The sequence below is a fragment of the Pelodiscus sinensis genome, chromosome 17, assembly GCF_049634645.1.
Source record: "Pelodiscus sinensis isolate JC-2024 chromosome 17, ASM4963464v1, whole genome shotgun sequence".
In the NCBI taxonomy this organism is placed as follows: domain Eukaryota; kingdom Metazoa; phylum Chordata; order Testudines; family Trionychidae; genus Pelodiscus; species Pelodiscus sinensis.
In genome coordinates, this window is record NC_134727.1 from 2,184,570 (window position 1) to 2,207,162 (window position 22,593).

Here is a 22,593-nt window from a genome sequence, read left to right on the forward strand (position 1 = left end):
CAGTATGGTGATTTTCAATGATCTAAGTGATAGAAACCACTTCTGAGTTATAATCAGTAATTCTGTTCCCCAGCAACAGACACACAACCAGCATCTGGTGGAAGTCTTAAGGAGTGTTTCACAGAGAGCACTCAGAAATCTAGAGTTTAGTAGCAACTCTGGGTGGTATTGATGGCATACAAGGGAGTTTTAGAGTCAGCTTCCTCATGATAATTATGAAGAAATTTCCAGAGACCACGGGGAGACAACAGCTTCATTTTGCCAACCTGTCTGCAGTTAGCTTTATAATAGTTTGTCACCTTTACTTGGGCTTCCTTCTTTGCATTCAAGCATATCGTTTGTCTTTCTTAACGGGATCCCATAGACTGATGGACCCTTGGATACGTTTTTGGGTTTTGAAGGCTTCATACAAATCATGACCCAGAGTATCCGTTTGAGTGGTACATTTTATGTTATGCTTTTTTCATATTAATGAGCTCTGGTCGGCTCACCTGTAGCTTTGAAACTGCTCCTTCTTGGTATTTAACAGCACTTAATACGCTCAGACAGTGCTTGGTTACTTCTAGGGAAGTCATTCCAGCCACCCTCCATGTTTCATTTGCAATCTGTTCGTGGGTTGTCAAGGAAAGGGAGCTATCTCACTGAGTGACTGCTTCATGCTGTATCTCATGTGTTGAAACTCTGCTGAATGGATATCGTTGGGTTTCCAGCTCACTGCAGAAGACGCAGATGTTCTTTTCCAAATGCATGCCGTGGAAATTAGAATAAGGCAAGTCTCACCTACTGTCGGCATCTGTCCTGAAATCTTTGACTTTTTTAAAATTCTCTTGTACTTTCTTTCCAGCCTTGCAAATTTCATTTTATGGGTGCACTTCTTACAGCATGTAAGTTGCAACTGAGGGCTCTGCAGGGGATTTTTTTTAAAGATTCAGCTACTAATTGGTATTCTTGATATCCCTATAGGTATCTAAAAATGATCAAGATTAAACTAAAAACAAAGATTTTGTCATAAATAATATTAGTATTGTAATGAACATACATTACATAACATTATTGTGTAACTGTCTATGTACTGTTTGCCAATGGATTCCAGTAATTTCTGGTTGCGTGCTGATGTTTTAATCAGTGCCTCATTACAACTCTCTTGTCATAATAAACCAAGCTGATAATCAATACAGGTTGAACCTCTCTGGTCCAGCACACTCTGGTCCAGCAACATCTGTGGCCTGGCATGGTTTGAGTTAGCCGGATGTTCACTGATCATGGGTGTGTGTGTCCAAGTTTCCTGCAGCCCCATAAAGTTTGTTTCCAGCCACCAGTCCAGGCTCTCAGTGTTCTGTGCTGTTATTAGCTCTAATTTACCTCAACATGTCTTCTGAGCCAGCAAACAGTGGGATTGTTGGTGATGCTGCCAGACAATACTGACCTCCCGGGGTTCGGCAAATTCCCTGGTTCAGCAGCGGTCAGGCCCGGAGTGTGCCAGACTAGAGAGGTTCAATGTTACCCAACCTGACCAATTTCTAGTCACATTATAGTATGAACATTTCTGCCAAGCGGAATACCTGGAGCTGGGAACCGGGGACAGCGAGTCCGCCCACCACATCAGAGGGGAACACACTGAATTCTGTACATTGCTGTGGATCAAGTGACACCTCCCTTAACTTTCTGTTTCTATCTTGCCCACATGCTCTCAGACTAACCTCATTGGTAATAAAGCTTCAGAGGGGTAGCTGAGTTAGCTTTTAAGGTGCTGCAGACTATTCGTTGTTTAAGTTTTTCCAGTTACAGACTAACACAACATGTAGATGGGATCATGAGCTTTTGTGGGCACAACCTACTTCTTCAGAGGACTGGAGTATTAAAAGTTCCGATCCAAGAATAAATAAGGGAAGGTGTTTGGATCCAGACTTTTAATTCTTCCAGTCCTCCGAAGAAGTGGGTTTGCCCATGAAAGCTCATGTTTTGTTAGTCTAAGATGCTGCTAGACTATTTTTTGTTTAAGTCATTGGTAATAGTTGTGCTTTCAGATGGGTAAGCTCTAGTGTCTACAGGACATAAGCATTGTTACTGCTCCCTGAGCATTTCACCATTGATAGGTGTAGTTACACTGGAACTGAGATGTCTGAGGGGTAGCGGTGTTAGTCTGTAACTTTAAAAACCACGAGGAGTCTTGTGGCACCTTACAGACTCACAAATGCATAGGGCATGAGCTGGCATGGGTAAAACTCCTCTGATGAAGTGGATTTTATCCCCAAAAGCTCATGGGACTGAAAAGGCAGCGGTAAAGTCCCTGGTTAGATGCAGTCCTAGTGTTGCAGCTGAATGGAATGTGGTTGATAGGCCTTTGTTTGAGTGGCGGGCTCTCATCTTGCCAGACTTTGGTCCATTTTCAGCAACTATAACCTTCAGTGGCAGGTCTCCATCTGTTCCTGTTCCTCGTGGGAAATGGGGCTGAACCTGCTGAACTCTCAACTTGCTGGGTTAAGCAGAGTGGGTGGAGTTCCCCATAAATTACAACCTTCTACTGTACTTAGGCAGAGCTTGATGGATGTTTTCTCTTCTTTGAAGCTTACAGCTGCCTTTGGCCAAGGGCTACTGGCACTGAAGCGTCTTTATCAAAAGCAGCGACTGGTCTTAGTAAGAGGTGGGGGTGGGAAAGTGGCTGCCTGTTACATTGCGCTCTCCTTTTTAGCTGTTGATACAGGGGTCAGATTCCCTACAGCTTCCTACAGTTAGTTTAGAATGAAGATTCATATCCACTATTAACTGCCCTTTCAAGCTGGCCGTTCCATGGAGAGCCCTGGGATTCCCTGGGGGAAAGGTTGAAGTCTTACATTGATGCTTCCTGTGAGCTGAGAATTTCCAGGGAAACGCCTGAATCCACGTTCCATCTACTCCAGCGATAAGTGATCTGAGGGAATTTCTCTTATTCCTGAAACCAGCCCATGATGGAGGGAGGAAAGAATGTGAAACTTAAGTGATCTTAGTGATTCAGCTAAGTTATCCTAAAGAAAATATCAGACTGAGAGAAGCGTGGTGAGGTGAAAATCCCCTCCTTCAGGTCATTACATGTGAATCGATTTCAAAGGTTGGATTTACCTTCCATGCCAGCTGGTGCTTTCTTTACCCATCCCCACGACAGCGGCACAGCTCCTGCGCTTCAGTGCACACTCTGTCCTCAACTGCCTGCCTTCGGTCCAGAGCCTCCTACAGTTGAGGGCCACAGTGTAACTTTGTGGGGGCTGCGTATTTGACATGTGTGTTTAAAATAATTAATTATTTACAAAATGATACTTTAGCATGTTCTCAAACATCTACACCACTGTTCTCGTGTTGTCGTGGTTGGTACTGTTATTTGTGGAAGAGCTGGGAGTGAAACCCAGCACAACCCATTTCCAATAACATTGGAAACAGCTGAATTAGTTTGGCTGAAATGCCCCCCCCGCCCTCCCCAAAAAAAAACCCACCCAAAAAAAGGTAAGCCTGAGGCTTGGTGTGGCAAAGTCAGTCCAAAGTTGGCAATGTTTTTTAAGTAACTGAAATCGGTCTTCTGAATGAGTGCTGGGCTACCTAAATAGGCAGTGCTCCTAGCTCCATTCAGTAATTAATAGTAAAATTCTGGTGTGTTGCGTTTTGGTGAGACTTTGCATGCTAAAACACTGCTCATTTTGCGTGTGCTTTGGAAAGTGAAAGTCTAGGGGAGCTGGATGCCTCATTCTTCTAGGGCAGGAGGTCTCAAACTTCATTGCACTATGACTCCCTACTCACAATAAAAATTACTACATGACCCCAGGATGGGGCCCAAAGCCTGAGCCCACCGAGTCCCACTGCTCCAGGCGGTGGTGGGGAAACAAAGCTGAAGCCCAAGAGCTTCATGGAACTGCTGGGATTCTTGTGCGTTTCAGACAGCTCTATTGCAGGGCAAAGCTGTGAGCTGTGGCAGGGGAACTAGACCTGACTCTGCACACCCAAAGGCGGCTGTGAACATTCAGTGGACATTTGAAAATGATCTTTGGCATTAAGGGCCCAATCCTGCAAGCGCTTGAGGAGCTTAACTCCATGGTTCGACTTGTACAGTAAGTGCCTGCAAGGTTGGGACCAAAAGGCAATAAAACACCAAACCAGCCTCTTTAAATTCTGCTGCGATTGATGCCCTGGGCTCACATGCTTGCGAGAGGAGCTTCCTACTCACCAGTAGCAATTGGATTTTTCCAGCCTGGATGATATCAATTCTCTTATTACGTTTAACTATGTTTGGTGTGTGTGAAATCTATTTTGAAAGCATTCTAAAAGGGTGACCACAGGCTCTTTTTAGTTCAGCAATGTTTGTGCAGTATTAGGAGAAAAACCTAGTAATGTTTTTCTTCCCTTGTTTTTAAGGAAACACGATATGCTAGGGGTGGAACAATGCTTTGTTTCAGGAAATGTTATCCGTTTCCATTGTCTGGCTCGATGAATTCTGTTTTTAAATGTGGCATTTTAAAAAGACCAAACTCTGTGATGTTAGAAAGACATGGAAAATGATTCTTCCTTCAGTGTGGAGGAAGTGATTACTGCTGTGTGTTTTCACTGGTAGTATCTGATAATCCCCTCTCTCCCGCTATTCTCGGCATGTTTAGTTGTCAGGCGTTGTCAGACTAAATTGCTAAAAATAACAAATACGGGGGAGGCTGCCCTGTGACAGCTTTCTCCAGTGTGTGCCACTTGTTGAATGTAGCTCCTTCATAGAAAGGGCACAAGCAACCTGCTTCCATTCTTGTTGAATGGGATTTCTTTTTTTTTTTTTAAAGTGCTGACAAGAACATTGTTGTGTGTCTCACATTTCCCAACCATGAATAGTCCATGCACATATACAAGAGGTGGGAAGCTGACTGCTGCTGTAGAGCGAACTCTTCAGAGTCTGTCGGCAGCAAAAGCGATGAGCCTGGAAAACCAGAGGAAAATAAAAAAGCATTCTAAAAGGGTGACCACAGGCTGGAAGTTTTGGCGTGTGGCTTCTGAGAAGCCATGTAAAATTGCTTGCCCAAACCATGCTCAAGATCTGTTCACCCCCCCTTATGATGATGATGTAGAACCTAGTATTTGTTCACCTTCTACCATTAGTCTCCTTGAGCAAGAGGGTGAGTGGGACTTTGCATGGAATAAAAGGGAAAAGGTGATTCCACCGCAGTGGGATCTAACGGATAGGGAGCTTTAATGTGATGACTCAGAAGTTTTATTCCTGCCTTTGCCATGGGCATAGTTTGTGATCTCGGCAGACTAGCACTTCTCCGTGCCTCACGTTTGTCTTCTGTAAAAGAAGCATCAGGCATCCCTCACCAGAATCGCTGTTGGGTCCATTATATTTGATGACACCTCAGGGCTTTTGGACCAAAGAATGGCCTAAGATAAGTATAAGATACCAGTAGCGTCTTTTTTCTATGGATCAGTCCATTAAGCAGTCTCTGAACTTGCCAGGGTTACTCCACGCTACATGGGAACAAAGCTCTTTTAATTCCAACAGCACATGTAGTGCTGCGACAGGTCCCTTGGGGCCTGAAGTTTTCTGTCAGCAGTGATGGCTTCTCCCACACCTGGCAGTATGCTTCCACTCTGCTCTTGAGGGGCCACCTCCAGAAGTGGGAGGGGAGCCTGGTCTCTCTGCTTTGAGCAATCCCTTGGTTTCCATGCAGAGATTGTCAATTGCTGAGCTGGACCACGCTTAATCCTGTGATTTACCATTGCCAAGCTGCTTATCCCATTGTTGATCCATGGAGCAGGGCAGTGGTCTGGGTGTGTGGGCTTTTTCAAAATAAACCGAGGAGAATGATGCCTGTCCCTGTTTGTTCTTCTGGGGGTGGGGACAACCCTCTCAAGCATTGCCATCTCTGTGGTTTTATTCTCTAGTGGATATAGAGCACACCTTTCCTTTTTAGCATAAGAAGCAGGCTGTCCTTTTTAAGAACAGTTCCAAGCGTGCCTGGAAGTGCTGGTTTGCTTGAGCACTGTGTTCTGGCCCTAGCTGCATTATGGACATCTTGCAAATGCTTCTTCCCACCGGAGCTAACACCAGTACAGTTACAGTTTGAGCAACATTGGGAGGACCTGCTGGTATTTTGAGCACCGCGTCCTCCAGTGTTGTTAATGTGGATGGAGCAGAACTGGTGCTGCCACCAGCCTGTCATATAGCCATTGCATAGACAAGCCTGTGCAGGTCACGGCAATGCTGCCTGCAGCATTTGGCTGTTCGACGTCTTTGGGAATATCTTGTATTGTTTCTAGACTTTCCCAACGTCTGCTATTTATGATGGTGCTGTGGAAGGCTCCAGGAAGAATTCTGCCTCTCCCAATTGTTAAGCTTCCCCAGCTGAGCCACTCCATGGCTTGGCAAAGTCTGGACTTGTTTGGCCCTTGGGAAGCTAGTCAGGGCTGTGGTGGTCTGGCTGAACTGGCTTCAACTGGTGTTTGAGGTTATCTGTGTTGTACCTGACTGGTCCGAGAGGCCTGGCTGGCTCATGCAGCTGGGGCTGGTGGAAGCCCTGTGTAACTTGTTCCAAGTGTCTGTAGTGGCCGTCTCGCTGCTCTCAGCACTGACTTCATCCAGGTACATCTTGGGCATTGGGGCTCGCTCGGAGCCCTTTACGCCAGCACACGTTGCTGACTCCCACCTGCTGTTACCAACATGGATGCAGGCTTCTGTCTTGGGGTTGCTCCACTTGACTAGAAAAATTGGTAACAGAACTATGTCCACCCGTGAGAATTCTTCCCTAGGAAAGCGCACCTGGGCCACTGCTGGACATTGACAGTGAGACTGTAGAACACACAGACGTGGTGTCCCTGGCTTCAGCTACCCTGTGCTCACCCCGTTCCGGGCTTCCTCCCTACACCGTCCACGCTGTGTCAGGCAGCTCCTGGAGAAGAACCTACGGGGCAGCACCGCACTAATTCATTGCTTTAGTCGCGGTTCTCTGCATATGGAGAGTGGCACCCTCACGGCCTGCTCTCATTTCTGTGCTTCCGTCGGGGGGGTGGAGTTATATACCCAGTGGTAATGGCCTGCACTAGTCCCTGGTGCCACCTGTAAGTCCCCACCGCTGCAGGATCTCCTATGGAAGGGCAGCCTGCTCATCATGCCGGGAGAGCTGCCAGCAGGAATCTAGTCTGAACGTAGTTGCTGGTTTTCAGGAAGAAAGCAGCTGAAGTTTATTCCAGGACATAAGAATCTGTAAAGTGGGGAGGGGAGCCCACTTTCTAGCCTCCCCTTTAAAAATTAAATACTCAGAGCATCTCCAAAAAGCCCTTGTAGCCCAACAGAAAAGCACAGCCGCCGCAACCCCACCCCTCGCCACTTTTTTGTCTTAATGTTTTTGTGACCAGCTGGGGAATTTGGAGGACTCTGAAAGCAGCATGATCAAAGAGCAAAGCTTTCCCTTTTACAGAGCATGTGTGTCATTCGGTTGCTGCTTTACAACTTTGGATTAATTCTAGTTAGTGCTGCAAGAGCTGGGGAAAAGTTAATGCTGCACTGAGTTCTTTATTGCTTGTGTCCTCCAGATTTGTGTCCAGGTACCCGGAGGAGCAGGATGAGCGAAGTAGAGGTAGCTTTACCTGCGATCCATGTAATGATGAGCAATCCTACTGCACGATTACAGTCTTGCATTGAAAGGGACTCAGCAGCTCCATAGTCATTCTGATGCAGCCAGGAGGTCAGTTTCTCTGGCCTGCTGGCATGGGGTTGATGCATTAGATCACTTCTGGTCTCAAACACAGAGCACAGGTGAAAAGCATGTCTGGCTTTTTAAAATTGCCAGCAAAGCATGGCTTATAGTAAGTGGTATGCAAGTAACAGGCTGCAAGGTATTAGACCTTAAATCCAGCAGGGATAGAAATAGGAGAATTAGATCATTTAAAAGAGGAGACTTACATCTTTATAATAGGATCTGGCTTAGCCCTGGGAGATCATGAGATCCAGACTTTTAAATGTTGTTTTTGGCCATGGTGAATTCAGTTGGATGACCAATATCTGTACAGTTACTTGTATGTATGTCTTTGCAGGGTGAGGCCTTTCATTTGGAATAAACATTCATAATAGAGATTTTTGTAAGGAAAATTTTGCAAGTTGATTATCATATTAATAATTCACTCAGCCAGCCTTCCCTTGAGCTGTAAATGATACAAAATAAACATGTAGGTTTTATGCAGTCAGAAGTTTGAAATTCCACTCCCTTTCATAGTTTCACTGTTGTTTTATCTTTAGGACCTTTGATGGTTTTCCTATCTTTATTTTTTTAGGTGTGTAAATGTGGTAAATTTGAAACTAGGAAAAGGATGTGCTGATAAATTAATTTCAAAAGAATTCTGATAGCTTATTGACGGGATGGTCTCTGGTCACATTTGTCCCTGAATTTAGATTTTGTAAAATTGTATAATTGAAATGTTTCTATAACTCTCTTAAGAAATCATCTCTGCATTGTTTGCAAATCAGCCTTGAGTTCTAGTGCAGGAGAGCTGAAATGTGAAATAGGCTAGAAACAAAAGAAGTCTGCTTCCAATTAGGGGTCTGGTCCAGAGTTAGGACCTGGACCCAGGTTTAAGAATTCTGGCCACATTTTTTTAAAATGATTTTTAGCTTCTGAAGGGAAGTGGTGATAGCGGAGGAGTAATGGCCATTTCCTCTGATAGGAGTGGAGCCTGCTTTTATGAATCAGTCGACAGTCTTTTACCCAAAGCCATCGTTGCACAGTCATTCTGTGTGCTTTGGAAGCTGAGGACCGGCACATTAAAAGGAGAGTTTGGAATTGGCAGAGACGGTGTCCAAGGCAGGGGGCAGCACTCCTCAGGGCCTTCCCTGGGATAGCGTTAGTCACCCAGGCAGTTCTTACTCATGGGACTAATATCTCTGCACTCACTCACCTCTGAGTCACTGTGGCCCGTCCAGCCGCGCCTCACTGCTCCTTACTCCATGACTTTATTGCAGGGGCAATTTGTGCTTCCTCCCCCACCACCCCCAGCCCAGGTGGGAACAGGAAATAATTATTTGTTGTCTAGATGACTCTGCATGCCCTTACCTGTGCCCCGAACTGACCCAGCCTTGAGTCAGCATCATTAAACCACACCTCAGTCCTCAGGAATACAAGGGTGTTGGGGTAACTGCCTCTTGGCACATGCCTTCCCTTTCTCACGCTTTACCTTGCCTGGAGTCATCCATTATTTCTGTCTCTACACTTACAAAGCGACAGTGGTGCTGCTGCAGGGCTTCACCGGGGACATGCATGGTAGTGAATAGAAGGGTTCTGCCGTCACCCTACTGACCCCTCCGTCCGTGAGAGGTGGTAATGTTTTTTCTAACAAGGTCTTCACGACAGGAACTGCTCTGACAGCATTACTGACTGGAGCCATAGCACTATTTTCGGAGCCAAAGTGCAAAACTGAGGAATTTACTACATTTTTCAGGACTCTGTTTTGTAAAGGACTTCTGCACAGAATATTCAAGCAGAAATTCAGATGACAAGGTGGGATTTTCAGAAGCACTCTGAATTTGGCCTGACTGCTCTGGAACTGAGCTAGATCAATGGTGAGGTCTTTTGAAAATCCCACCCTCGAGTTTATCAGGGGGGTTAGTATAACCAGTAAGGGATCTGCTGAGTCCAGAGTGAGGACATTTCTGCTGCCCCATATATTGAAGCTGCTCTGGTCAGTTTTCTCAGGTTTGGGGCAGAAGTTCTGCAGCATAGTTGTTGCCTTGCAGCTGAGGAAGGCTTCATCCATACTCCCAAATACCTCTAAGTTTTGTTGTTCAGATGAAATTATAGTTGTGCTTCCAAGTATAAGAGCAGTGCCCATCAACAGACATGAATGATGTTTCATCATAATTCCTCTTACGGGACTGCTATTGTGTGTTAATGCCAGGGCAAAAAGAGAAGGCGAGCGCATGTTTTCGTACATTGCCGAATCTTTCTCCTGATTTTATTCTCTGGACCATGTCAGCTGGTCTGGGGTAGATTCTTAGATTCCAAGGCCACAAGGGACCATTGTGATAATATAATTCAGTGTTTCTTAAACTGTGTTCTGTGGCAGGTGACCCCCCCCCCGCCCCTTTTCTGGGCTCAATAACTCCCCCCCCCCAACCCTTTTTTTTCCCCCACAAAAAAAAATCCTTGGTATTCCTCATAAAAAATTGTTTGGTGTTCCTTGATCTTAAAAAGATTAAGAAACACTGATCTAATTTGACCTTTTATATAGCACAGGCCACAGAAATTCCCTAAAATAATTCCTAGAGCAGAGCTCTTAGAAAATATTCAATCTTGATTTCAAGATTGCCAGTGACGAAGAATTCACCAAAACCTTGGGTAAATTATTCCAGTAGTTTAATTACTGTTAAAAATGTACACCTTATTTCCAATCTCAAGTTTTCTAGTTTCATCTTCCAGACATTGGATCTCAGTGTATGTTTCTCTGCTTGATTGAAGAGACCTTTATTCAATATTTATTCCCCTTGCAGATACTAACAGACTGTGATCAATTCATCCCTTAACCTTCTTTTTGTTAAGCTAAATAAATTGAACTCTGAGTTTATCACTAAGGCATGTCTTCCAAGCCTTTAATCATTCTTGTGGCTTTTCTCTGAATCCTCTCCAGCATCCTTCCCAAATTGTGGGTACCAGAACTGGACACAGAATTCCTGCATTAGTCACACCAGTGTCAAATATAGAGATAAAAAATCTCTCTACTCATGGTTCCCTTGTTTATGCAGCCCAACATTTCATTATCTCTCTTGGCCACAATGTCACACTGGGAGCACATGTTCAGCTCATTATCTACCATGGTCCCCAAATCTTTTCAGAGTTGTTGCCTCCCAGAATAAAGTTCCCCATCCTGGAAGTCTGACGTCTATTTTTTGTTCTTGTATGTATTTTCCTGTAGCCGTTTTACAAAGCACATTATGCGCATGCATGTGGGATGAGGCAGTGGGACTTGGGGATCAGTACACATTTTAGGTAGAACAGCTTCAGCATCTCTTAGTGCAGGAGAAATTTGCCAGCTGCACAAACAAGCCAAGCCAAAGTGCCAGTGTTGTGCTAGTGGTGGTATTGCGAGAAATAGGGCACGGACTAATTCCAGAAACCACCACACCTCCCAGGCATGGAGCAGCTCTTGTTAGGTTGGAAGTTCTGGTGATGAGCATCATAGGAATGAATCCAGGCTGTCCCCTTCTAAAGAAGCAGGTTCCTTGGAAATGACTGGGACTCCCCTGTTGTGTCCATGCCATTCCCTTCTGGACGCAGTATCTCAGTGGCTGTATGCAAACCGGCACCCTTTACTCGGCCTCCGTGCTCTGTTGTTGCCGCTAGCCATGGATGGGGTCTAATATTTTCCTGCAAAGTGGACAGATCTAGTTGGATTCTGGTGTTCTGCCTTGAGCAGCTTCCAGTGGAATTTCCTGAGATTCATCTGCTGCTTGGGCAGACCGGTGGTGAATGTCTCACTGTTCATCGGCTGCAGTAATGCAGCAGTTCTCAGGCTGTGGGTCATGATTCCCATTTGAATGGGATTGCCGGGGCCGGCATGGACTTGCTGGGGCCCAGGGCCAAAGCTGAGGCTCAGTTCCCTCCCTGGGCTGAAGCCCTCTGGCTTTGGGCCCCTGCCTGTAGTGGCTGGAGCTCTCCCCCTGCCCCCCAATGCAGCAGGTCTCGGGAGGGCTCAGGCTTTGGTCCCCTGGCCTGGGGTCAAATAGCTGCTTTTGTTGTCAGAAGGGGGGTCGCAGGGCAATGAGGTCGAGAAGCCTGCAGTAAGGTGTGAACCATAGGCAGCCCTGTGCGGTGGGGTTCTCGCCAGCCCAGGGTAATGTGGGAACTGGGGTGTGCCCCTGCAGCTGCTCTAAAAGGAGCCTGCTGCCTGCAGTGTTCTGACTTGCCCCTAGCTGGACATGTCGCAGCAGAAGCCCCGTCCAGCCTTCGATGGGCTACGCTGCTGGGCTAATTAGCTCTCACTCTGGCCAAGTAAGTGACAAGATGACAGAGCACTCCACGCTTTACTTGGTCGCCGGCTTTCTGAGGAGAGCAAAGTCTCCTTCCCTCCAGCCGGGGCTATGTGGACAATTTCAGCTATTCTGATGACGGCTGCAGCCCTGCAGAGTAAGGGTAACCTCACACCGCTCCTGTCTGGCTCCTGGTTGGGGGGCAGGAGGACTTCCTTCCTTCCCACTTGGGGAAGATCTTTCTCCAGACAAGTGTGTGTGCCCAACTCTATCTCGGGAGCTGATCACTTTCCCGAAGAGCGTTCCCCCACAGACGCTGAGGAATGCCAAAAATGACACGTGTTAACTTTAGAGCCACAGAAACTCTTGGCCAAAAAGTTTATAAAGGCCATGTCACAAGATGAGTGACATCAGGGCACTATCTGAGGCACCGAGTCATCTCCAAAGACTTCAGAGCCTTCCTTGAGGAAAGGCTTCTGGTCGTGAGAATAAAATACGGGCAACCGGCAGGCTGATATTCTAGCATGTGATGCAGTGCTTGGGAACAGACATGGGGAGAGAGCATCCTTAGGAAAGGGGGAAAACAACCAATGGTCTAGTAGCACTTTATAGACTAACAAAACATCTAGATGGGATCATGAGCTTTCGTAGGCACAGCCCACTTCTTCAGATGACCGGAGTGTTGAGTAGGGGATATGAAAACTCAAAATAAATAGGAGAGGGGAGGTGAAGCAGGGAGAAAAAGAATAAAGGAAGGGGGGGGTGAGACCGAGCATCATTAAATATCTGGAGAATGGGTACTTAAACCTAAGCAGATAAAAATCAGAGTCAATAGATAGGTTGCTAACACAGGAAGGATACCCTCAGGCTGTGTCTAGACTACATGCCTCTGTCGTGGGACGAGGTTTACCGGGGCTGCCGACAAAGGGCTTTGATGTCGGCAGGGGAGCGTCCAGACTAGCGCACTGAGTGGACAAACAGCTGATCAGCGCGGCAGCCATGTAAATGTAAATGAAGCCACGATCATTTAAATCGCGGCTTCATTTGCCTTTGCCAAAACAACAAATCTACATGGCTCCGTCGACGGAGCCATGTAGTTTAGACGTACCCTCAGAGAGCTGTTAGCACCTTCAGGGCATGTCTAGACTACATGGCTCCATCGATGGAGCCATGTAGATGAGGGTTGTAGGCAAAGGGAAATGAAGCGGCGATTTAAATAATCACCGTTTCATTTAAATTAAAATGGCTGCCGTGCTGGGCCGATCAACTGTTTGGCGGCACAGTGCTGTAGTCTGGACGCTCTGCAGTCGACATCCAAGGCATTTGTTGACCTCCCCGTTATGCCTCATGGGATGAGGTTTACCAGGGAGGTCGACAAATGCCTTTGATGCCAACCGCGAAGTGTTCAGACTACAGCACTGTGCCGCCAAACAGCTGATCAGCACAGTGCGGCAGCCATTTTAATTGAAATGAATTTAATTGATTATTTAAATTGCCATGTAGTCTAGACATGCCCTCAGTGGTTATGTAGGTAATGTCCTAGCCAGCCCATATCACGATTGAGTCCATTAGCATGTGAATTGAATTTGTGGATGAACTGTGATTCCAGTCCTTCCCTATGTATCTGGCTTGTGGAGCAAGCTGCCAGCTTGCTTCAGACCCATCATTTAGGGTTTGTAGGAACAAGGGTTTTCAAAGCCTAAAATTAGGCAGAATGTTTCTAGGACTGACTTGAATTTCGAGGAAGAGCTTTTTGTTTTAATGTAAATGTTCCCTTGCAATATTTGCAGCCCACTAGAGCATGAGACTCAGAGTTTGAAACTGGCTACTCATCTAATCAGAGAGCAGCACAATGCAAACATCAAAACTGGTGAAAAATGAATGATAAGCAATTTGATAAGACCGTGTCTTTAAATCCGATGTGCAATCCAGAGTTCTGCCTCTCACTGCCCAGCTCATCACTGAGAGGAGATGGGTAATATGGGCTTTTTAATGGAAAAAAGAATATATGCCACACTGGTTGGGTGCCCAGAGGCAGAAGCCCAGTGGACACATCGGTAGTACATCCTCTCCTGAGGACAGAGTTTGGGATTCTCCATAGATAGGCAAAAATCCAGCCAAAAACCATCCTGGTTTCTCTCCATGTAGGGACAGTATCTAAGACACAAGCCTGCAGGAAATCTGTTTCTTGACTCTTCTAAAACTAGTCTGTGAGCTCTGAGTCATAGCGTTTCCCCTCCCAGTGGAATACCTGAATGCTACCCCTTTCACCTGTTAGGAATGTATGGCTTTGTGGCAGGCAGCATACCTGATTCCGAATGACACCAGTTTAATTATTCTTGCTAAGATGGTGTCATCAAACTTACGGGAGGAATGTGCAACTGAACTCCATTTACCTGAACCTCGCAGGAAACGTTCCTGGATTGCCAAGAGAGAGAGTCTGTGCTAATTGCGGCTCTTTTCCTCTCAGGGCGTATCGGCTGCAGCAGCCTCTGCATTAAATAGAGTACAGTGCCCTCGGCTGCTGAGGAACAAACCAGGGTAGTTAGATCACAAAACAAGGTGGCAGCATGCTACCAGAAGGGGGTATAAAACACAGGGTCACCTCTTAAGAGTAGACCCAGGTGCAATGGTAGGTATTTAAAACAGCCTTCTGGTTGTACTGCTGACAAGGCAAAGCAGCGCCAGAGCGAGGAAGAGTCTGTCCATTTGTGGTCTGTCTGCTTTAGAAAGGAAGCCAGCTCTTGAAGCCAGAGAGGTTAACATGAGCTCTTTGTATGACAAGGATGCATGAACAACCAGTGCTATTTTTGGCTGCACCTCTGATCACGTAGGAGGTACCAGTTCTCCTCGACAGCCCTAGTGAAATCCCACCAGGGCTGTGACAGGCAGTCAAAGAATGAGGGGGAAAAGCTAAGAGAAGTAACGTAGAACAAGGCCTGGAGGGTATGGTTGAGGAGGAGCAACGAAAGGGCAAAATGGATTGTTACCTTGTTTAACCTGAGCAGCAAGTCAGAATGTAGGGCCCTGCTGCCAACTCCCTTGTTTCCCTTCTGTTACTGTTGGGAGGAGAATTTGACATGGGAGTCAGGTATTTGATGCACTTTTGTTAATTCACAAGGAATGTACAAAGTCCTGCTTCCCCAAACACAGGAGCCTGTTCCCTTGCTCCTGCCCCGTAGTTTCAGCCATCACTTTTACTAGGCTTCTCCCAGGGCTAGACACCCGGCTTCCAGGTGGTGTCCACTTGGCTTTCTTTCCTGCTTTGTCAGTGTGTCCCTGTCGTGCTTCTCTCCTTGTTGTGCTGTCCCATGCCTGCACACCTTTATTCCCAAGAAAACAGCCGGTGAAAATCTCCTGCGTGGTTGGAATTCCCGTGGGAATGTGTCTTGTCTTGAAGACTGCAGTGTTTTCTTACATTTAAACTGAAAGAAAGGTGTCTGCTCATTAATCAGTGTAAGTTGTTAACTAGGGCTATCTTGCGATTAAAAAAATTTAATTGCATGATTAATCATGCTGTTAAACAATAATAGATTAACATATTTGTGGATGTTTTTTATATTTTCAAATATATTGAATTCAGTTACAACACAGAATACAAAGTGCACAGGGCTCACTTTATATTTATTTTGATTAGATACTTGCACTGTAAAAAACAAAATTACCAGTATTTTTCAATTCACCTAATACAAATTCTATAATAGTTATTTTATCATGACAGTTAAACTTAGAAATGTAGAATTATGTATAAAAACTGCATTAAAAAACAAAACAATGTAAAACTTTAGGGCCTACAAGTCTACTCAGTCCTACTTCTTGTTCTGCCGATTACTCAGACAAACAAGTTTGGTTACAATTTGCAGGAGATAATGCTTCCTGCTTCTTACTTACAATCTCACCTGGAAGTGAGAATAGGCATTTGCATGGCACTGTTGTAGTCTGCATCACAAGTTATTTCTTCAGTGCATCTGGAACATATTCATGTGAACTCCTTAGGGTACAATTGTATGTCTCCTGTTCTGTTTTGTCCGCATTCTGCCATATGTTTCGTGTTATAGCTGTCTTGGATGATGACCCAGCCCATGTTCATTTTTAAGATTACTTTCACTGCAGATTTGACAAAACACAAAGAAGAGACCAGTGTGAGATTTCTACAGCGCTCAGCCCATGTACTGAATCTGAAGTGAGGTCCAATATCAGAGCGAGATAAGGTGTGGAACATACAAGTCTTAAAAGAGAACACTCCCATGCGGAGATTACAGAATGTAAGCAACCAAAAAAGAAAACCAGCCTTCTACTGGTGGTATCTGACTCAAATGATGAAAATGAACATGTGTCAGTATTATCAGCTTTGGATTGTTATCAAGTAGAATCAGTCATCAGCTAAAGCATGAAGGGGCATATGAATGTTTAGCATATCTGGCATGTAACTATCTTGTAATGCCAACTACGAAAGTGCCATGTGAACACCTGTTCTCACTTTCAGGGGATGCTGTAAATAAGCAGCAGGCAGGATTATTTCTTGTAAATACGAACAAACTTGTTTTTCGGAGCAATTGGCTGAACAACAAGTAGGACTGAGTGGACATGTAGGTGCTGAATTCTATATTTTGTTTTTGAGTGCAGTTATGTAAAAAAAATCTGTGTAAATTACACTTTCACAATAAAGTGATTGAATTACAGTACTTATGAGGTGAATTGAAAAAATACTGTTTCTTTTGTTTATCATTTTTATAGTGTAAATATTTGTAATATAAAGTGAATACTGCACTTTGTATTTTGCATTGTAATGGAAAACAATATGTTTGAAAATGCAGAAAAACTTCCAAAATATTTAATAAATTTCAGTTGGAATTAACAGTGCAATTAATCATGATTAATGTTTTGTTAATCTCATGAATTAACTGCAATTCATTGACAGCTCTAGTTTTAACCCAGTATGCACCAGTATGTGGTAGGGAAATAAGAGAGTTGGCAAATGGGTTGACAAGTTCAATCCATAGATACCTTCCAGGTAGCAGTATAGATGGAGGAAGGCCCTGTAGCTACTCAGTCTCTGAAAGTGAAACAGAGGGCATTGGCATCTTGGGGAATCTCCCACTGGTTGTAGCATGGTGAGAGTTCTAGTGTAGACAAGATGTTTCCACCATTTGGTCTAGACCTGCTCTAAATAGCACTGGTGATAGTGTCATGGTGGGAGATTCCCACACAGATGCTAGCGTAGGAGGTGGTCAGTGTTCCCTCTAATTTTTCCCATCCATGTGCAGAATGAATTTTTATGTGCACTGAGGCACGTGCAGATTGTGCATCACCAGTAGGAACATCTGCTGCTAGTGGTAGGTGCTCTGCTAATCAGCTGGGCGGCATTTGAATCTTTCCTGGGTGGTCACCCAAGCGCTCAGCTCACAGGGAAGGCAGGCGGTGGTGAAGGAGCCGGTGGGGTGAATGTGGAGCACTTTAGATAAGATCGGTGAGTGGTGCAGTGAGCAATACTGGCAAATGCAGCCTTTCAGGTTTGCTCCTCACAGTCCCCTCTTCTGGCCCCGCTCTGACTCAGCGAGGTGGTTTTTAATCAAACATGAAATATGCCCTATGCCCAAAGATTTAGAACTACAGATCTCATTAAATAATTTCCTTGTGCATTCAGCTGCTGTCAGGGCAGCCGTCTGCTTCCGTTCCTCAGCTGGGCAATAATTAACAGGCTACTCCACATGCCAGAGGGGTGTAATAGCAGGTCACTCCTCCATATTCGGATGTCCTGTAAATATCAGTGAAAGGCAAGTGCCATAAAAACAAACTCCCTTCTGAAAGTGCTGAAAACCGTTTCCTTGCAAACGAAGCCCGGGAGGCGCTGGGATCCACATGCCCAGGAATCCCTTGTAACTTGGAGCACTGGATGACTCGTTTGTGGGACACAGGATAGAAGCTTTTTTCCGGGATTGCTGAGTGTTGCAGTTCAGACACTACCCGCTGTAGCCTGCGCTGACCCACTTCACTAAACCGACAAAGCTCTATCTTGGGAGCAGAGCCCGACTGATAAGTCCTTACTTAGCTAAATGAGGAGTCATTTGCACTCACTGGCTGGGGCAGGGGAGAGCCTTTCTGTTCCAGACATAGACATCAGCTGGCCACCCAATCTCTTCATGCTACATAACCCTTTATTGTCCCTCCCTCCCCCTTGCAACTCAGCAGCTGAGCCTGGTCTACACTTAAAATGATCTTGGGCCTAGTTTATCGGGCCTAGGCCCCAGGATGGAGGCTGTTAGAGCAACAGGATAATTCTGTCGACCTTGCTCTTGCTGCAGGGGGAGGGGCTGGAAAAGCCCTTCCATCGATTTAGGAAGCACCGATCTCCGCGGTGGCGCCTTTGCTAACGGGCACATCGTCGCAGGAGGGCAGTCGAGTTTCTGATAATGCAAATTCACTTATTTGATTGGACCTCATTAATAGCAGTGTGTCTCTGTACACTCAACACTCATTTTCAAACTGATCTGATCAGGCAAATGGTTTTTCGGCTCAGCTGCATAATGCTCTGCTGCTGTCCCCAGAAGAGAGGACCAGAGAGTTGCGCCAAGTTCCTCTTTAGGCCCCAGGAATGGGAGAATGAGGCGGGTTTACACAGTTCCTGATACTGCTCCTGTGATGACCTCGCCAGTCTGAGGCGAAAGGACACTTCTTTCCCTTCCACACCCTTCATCAGAGCTTGGCCCTTAGAACGTAACGAGCCCGCCACGGCCTGGTTCTTCGGGCTGCGCCTCAGTGGAGGTAGCGGGAACGTTACCCTCGTTTGGCTGGGCTTTTAGTGCGTCGCTTCTTCCCCTGCCGGTGAGCCCATTCCATGGGGGGGAGGAGCGACCCGTGTCCTCGAGAGCACATTGCAGCGCTCTCTCTGGACTCGCTTGGCTCCTTCTTTCCCCAGCCTCCTCCATCTCCCTTTCCAGGGGCACAAGCCTCCACTTTGCTGAGTCCTAGGTCTCCATTGCTGGCATTGTCCATTGTGATCGCAGTGTCGCCCTCTCTGAGAGCACAGGCCTCCTGGAGAGGACTGACTAGTGCTAAGCCATCCTTGTGTTGGAGAGACACCAAGGCCCCTCGGCACTGACTAGGGACGCGGAGCAGCCCCTCCGAGGTATGGGACTGGATCCTGCAAGCCACGTGACGGGTGGGAGCACAGCGAAGGTGTGTTCAGCCATCTCACCTGTGCTGTGCTCACCTGAATCTAGAGCTCCTAAGACCCGAGAATTGATCTGATCTGGCTCTTTGGTGTTCAGCTCCACCTCGTGTGTTCACCAGCAGGGCAGCCCCACTGCGGGGGAGGAGAGGCCCTGAGCGGGGAGCGTAGAAACGTGCCTTCTCATCAGCCCCCAAGTGTGCATGCTTCAGCGATGGCAGCAGGGTCAGCGCCCCTTGCGCTTTTACTCAGCGGAAGCAAGACCTAAAGGGGGGTTGGGTTCCTTCTCAAGGGCAGGTTTGAATCCCATGAACAGAAAGACAGCGGTGGCATTGCGATGAAGTGGGTGTTTAATGACAGCGATAGAAATGACCCCTCCCCCTCCCATTTCCTCACTTGGCATCTGTTGAGGGCAGGTTTCAAGCATGAAATTTTCTCATAGAAATTTGCCTTGAGGACAAACAAATTGGGATTGCGTAAGCCACCAGCTAACACAACAGTTGATTAGCGAGTAACTTCCTCGGGGTGGATCGTGTGAGCTGAAGCCAGCCACATCCACCTTGGTTTGGCACCGGGGCGATGGGATGTGGAGTTCTGAGCACAGCTCTGACACACACTGTGTCTCTGCCCGTGGGCTGCTCACATCGCCCTTCCCCTACTGCTTCCACGTTGGTACAAGCACCTCGCTTCCGGAGCAGGGGCTGCACACGTGCTAAGGATTAGTGCAGCTAGTGCCTGGGCTCTCCGCAGTGGTGGTGGGTGGAGGGAAACCCAGAGGCTCCGGGTGTCATGGCTGGAATAGACTTAGAGGACTGGGCACTGGTTCTCTGTCTTGCTGCGGCTAACACCTGTCCTTCGCGGGTTGCAGACTTGTACTTGGCTGAACTCAGGCGGCAGCGGTAGCGGCTGTTGGCTGGAGTCTGGCTGGGAGAGCGTGCACACAAGGGCTACGTCTACACTGGCCCCTTTTCCGAAATGGGCATGCTAATTTTAAACTTCGGAATAGGGAAATCCACGGGAGATTTAAATATCCCCCGCGGGATTTAAATAAAGATGTCCGCCGCTTTTTTCCGGCTTGGGGAAAAGCCAGAAAAAAGCATCTAGACTGGCCCGATCCTCCGGAATAAAGCCCTATTCCGAAGGATCTCTTATTCCTACTTTGAAGTAGGAATAGGGCTTTATTCCGGAGGATCGGGCCAGTCTAGACGCTTTTTTCCGGCTTTTCTCCAAGTCGGAAAAAAGCGGCGGACATCTTTATTTAAATCCCGCGGGGGATATTTAAATCCCCCACAGATTTCCCTATTCTGAAGTTTAAAATTAGCATGCCCCTTTCGGAAAAGGGGCCAGTGTAGACGTAGCCAAGGTGTGTAGGCAGAGCTGTGTCACGGCACCACATTCTAATGTCTTTTCCTGCTGCTTTGAGCTCCCAGTCTTGGCAGTGCCTGACAGGAGACTGTCTGGTCTGGAGCTTTACCCTGGAATTTCCTGCCTTTTGGCAGCTTGTCCCAGCCTCTGAGCGCGCGCCCCGTGTTTCCTTTGGGGGGTTCCCCTCAGCGTGTGTCAGACTGGAGGAGGCTGACAGCCGTAGGGAACGTTGGACTCGCGTGTCCTGTGTTGGACTGACCCGGTGCTAAGGCTTCCCTCAGCCGTGCTCAAGCTTAGGGCTCTGGTGTCCATGCTAAAGCAGGCTAGTTCCTGGCTCTGCGCCAAGTCACGTCAATAACCATATTCCACAGTCCTTAATCCCCGCCCTCCAAAATGTGGAAAAAGTGCACCAATCTGTGAAAACGTGACTAGGTCAGAAGAGGGTTTTATAGATAATCCAGTGTTATCCGAGTGGGAATAGATTATTTTTTGGGCCTTGGGGGGTTTCTGCCAGGTGATTCTATAACTGTGACTACACCAGAGGTACTTTGGAAAGGAATACAGAAGTACTTTTTCTTTTCCTTTCCTTTGTTTCATGCTCAGGATGTGAGGTTTATGAATGTCTGACAAACTGCAATCAAGTTAAACAATCTCCTCTCAGTCCTTTGTTCCTGATGTAATGACAGTTATAAATGCGAGGTTTGTAAAGGGATGAAACGCACACTAGCCACGTAAAGGTGCGGTGCCAAAATATGCGTAAGGAAGGCTCTTTGAGTAGTTCTACTCTTCAATCCGTCTGTGTTGGGACCTTTTTCACTAACTGTCACTTGAGTCCTGCATAGAGCCCAAATGATCCCCTCCCCCTCCCCGTCCCCCTCCAATGTCCGCATCGTGTGTCTGGTGAGGAGTGTTGATTCCATGGGGGAGGATTCACTCCCAGCACTAAACTTACCACGGGAAGTGGTTCAGCTCCTGCTCCAACCCAGCGCGTGGTACCCGGGGGATTCGGCTGTTGAGTCTGTTCTGATTTTCTACTTTGCAGCAGAGGAAATCGTACCTGGAGCGGAGTGTAAAAGACGCTGAAGATAACATCCGAGAAATGTTGATGGCCCGAAGAGCACAGTAGGGGCGCGGCTCCCCCGGAGCCTCAGCTGAGTCGGTCCATTTCACCGGTGCCTGTCCGGATTAGCGAGAACCGGGATGGTTTTGAGAAGTGATGTTTGCTGCCACCTTCTGGTGGGAGGAGTTTGTGGGTGAATGCATTGGATGTCTGCATGTGGATGTTGTAATAAATGCTCCTTCCTGTGTTACTCAGCTCCTGCTCTCAGCAGGCTAGCTTGGCTTTTATGCAAGCTGCCTTGTTCATTGTTGGCTCTTCAGTGCAGGAACCCACTTGCTACTTCAGGCATTGGCCTTATTGCTCCGACTGGCTCAGAGTTTAATAGTCCAGAGCCCTGTCAGGCCCAGTGTCCCTCAGCAGCTCCCGCTCGGATACTTAGGGCTGGATGTTTGGCACCACCCAGGGTACACCCAGCGTGCAGCGCTCACTGGAAAATCTGGCCCTGAGGCCTGAGCTCAGGTCTGGTGCAGCCAGTGGCTACTCCCAGGCCTCGCATGGAGTGATGTCAGTGGGACGTGGACACAGGCAGTGCACTAGGGGGAGGCCTGTCTGTGTCAAAGCGGGGGTGTAGCTGGAGGCTGGGGCATGAGCATCATGCTGTCTCCTAAAGAGCTGCAGGGCAACAAAGCACTCTGTGTTCCTTGCTAATGGTTCTTTGAAAACCGAAACAACTGGCAGCAACCAGTGGCTGCGTCAAGGGAGGAGATGCAGAGCCACACATGGGCCGGTGCAGCAGGGCCTGTCCCCTCCTAACTTGGGGAGGGGAAAAGGGGGTGTGGGGGGGTGTGGCTTCTCAGTCCTTGGTACACTTCAATTTGTCCTTGCTGCGTGAGATCACTTGCCCCTTTCCCTTGTGGGTGTAGCTGTTAGCAAAAGGGTCTACGCCCGGCTGGCCGAGAGTTGCTTTGCTGGGGTAGCTGGTCAGAGTCTAGTCGTGCCTAAGGGCTCCAGTTATCTTGGCCAGTGGAGTCAAGGATGGTC

The 22,593-nt window shown here is 47.1% G+C and overlaps 1 protein-coding gene across 2 annotated transcripts in view; it reads left to right on the forward strand.

Annotated features, from left to right (window-relative positions):
- Positions 1–22,593, forward strand: part of PFDN1 (prefoldin subunit 1) — a 70,212-nt gene that overhangs the window by 25,771 nt on the left and 21,848 nt on the right. Inside the window, exon 4 of one of the 2 annotated variants that reach the window (XM_075900095.1) lies at positions 21,535–21,806. The exons of the other annotated variant lie outside the window; for it this stretch is intronic. Coding sequence (XP_075756210.1) covers positions 21,535–21,618 — 84 coding nt within the window. The 3' untranslated portion in view covers positions 21,619–21,806. Of the gene's footprint in view, positions 1–21,534; positions 21,807–22,593 lie in introns of those variants that run through there. 2 annotated transcript variants of the gene reach the window in all.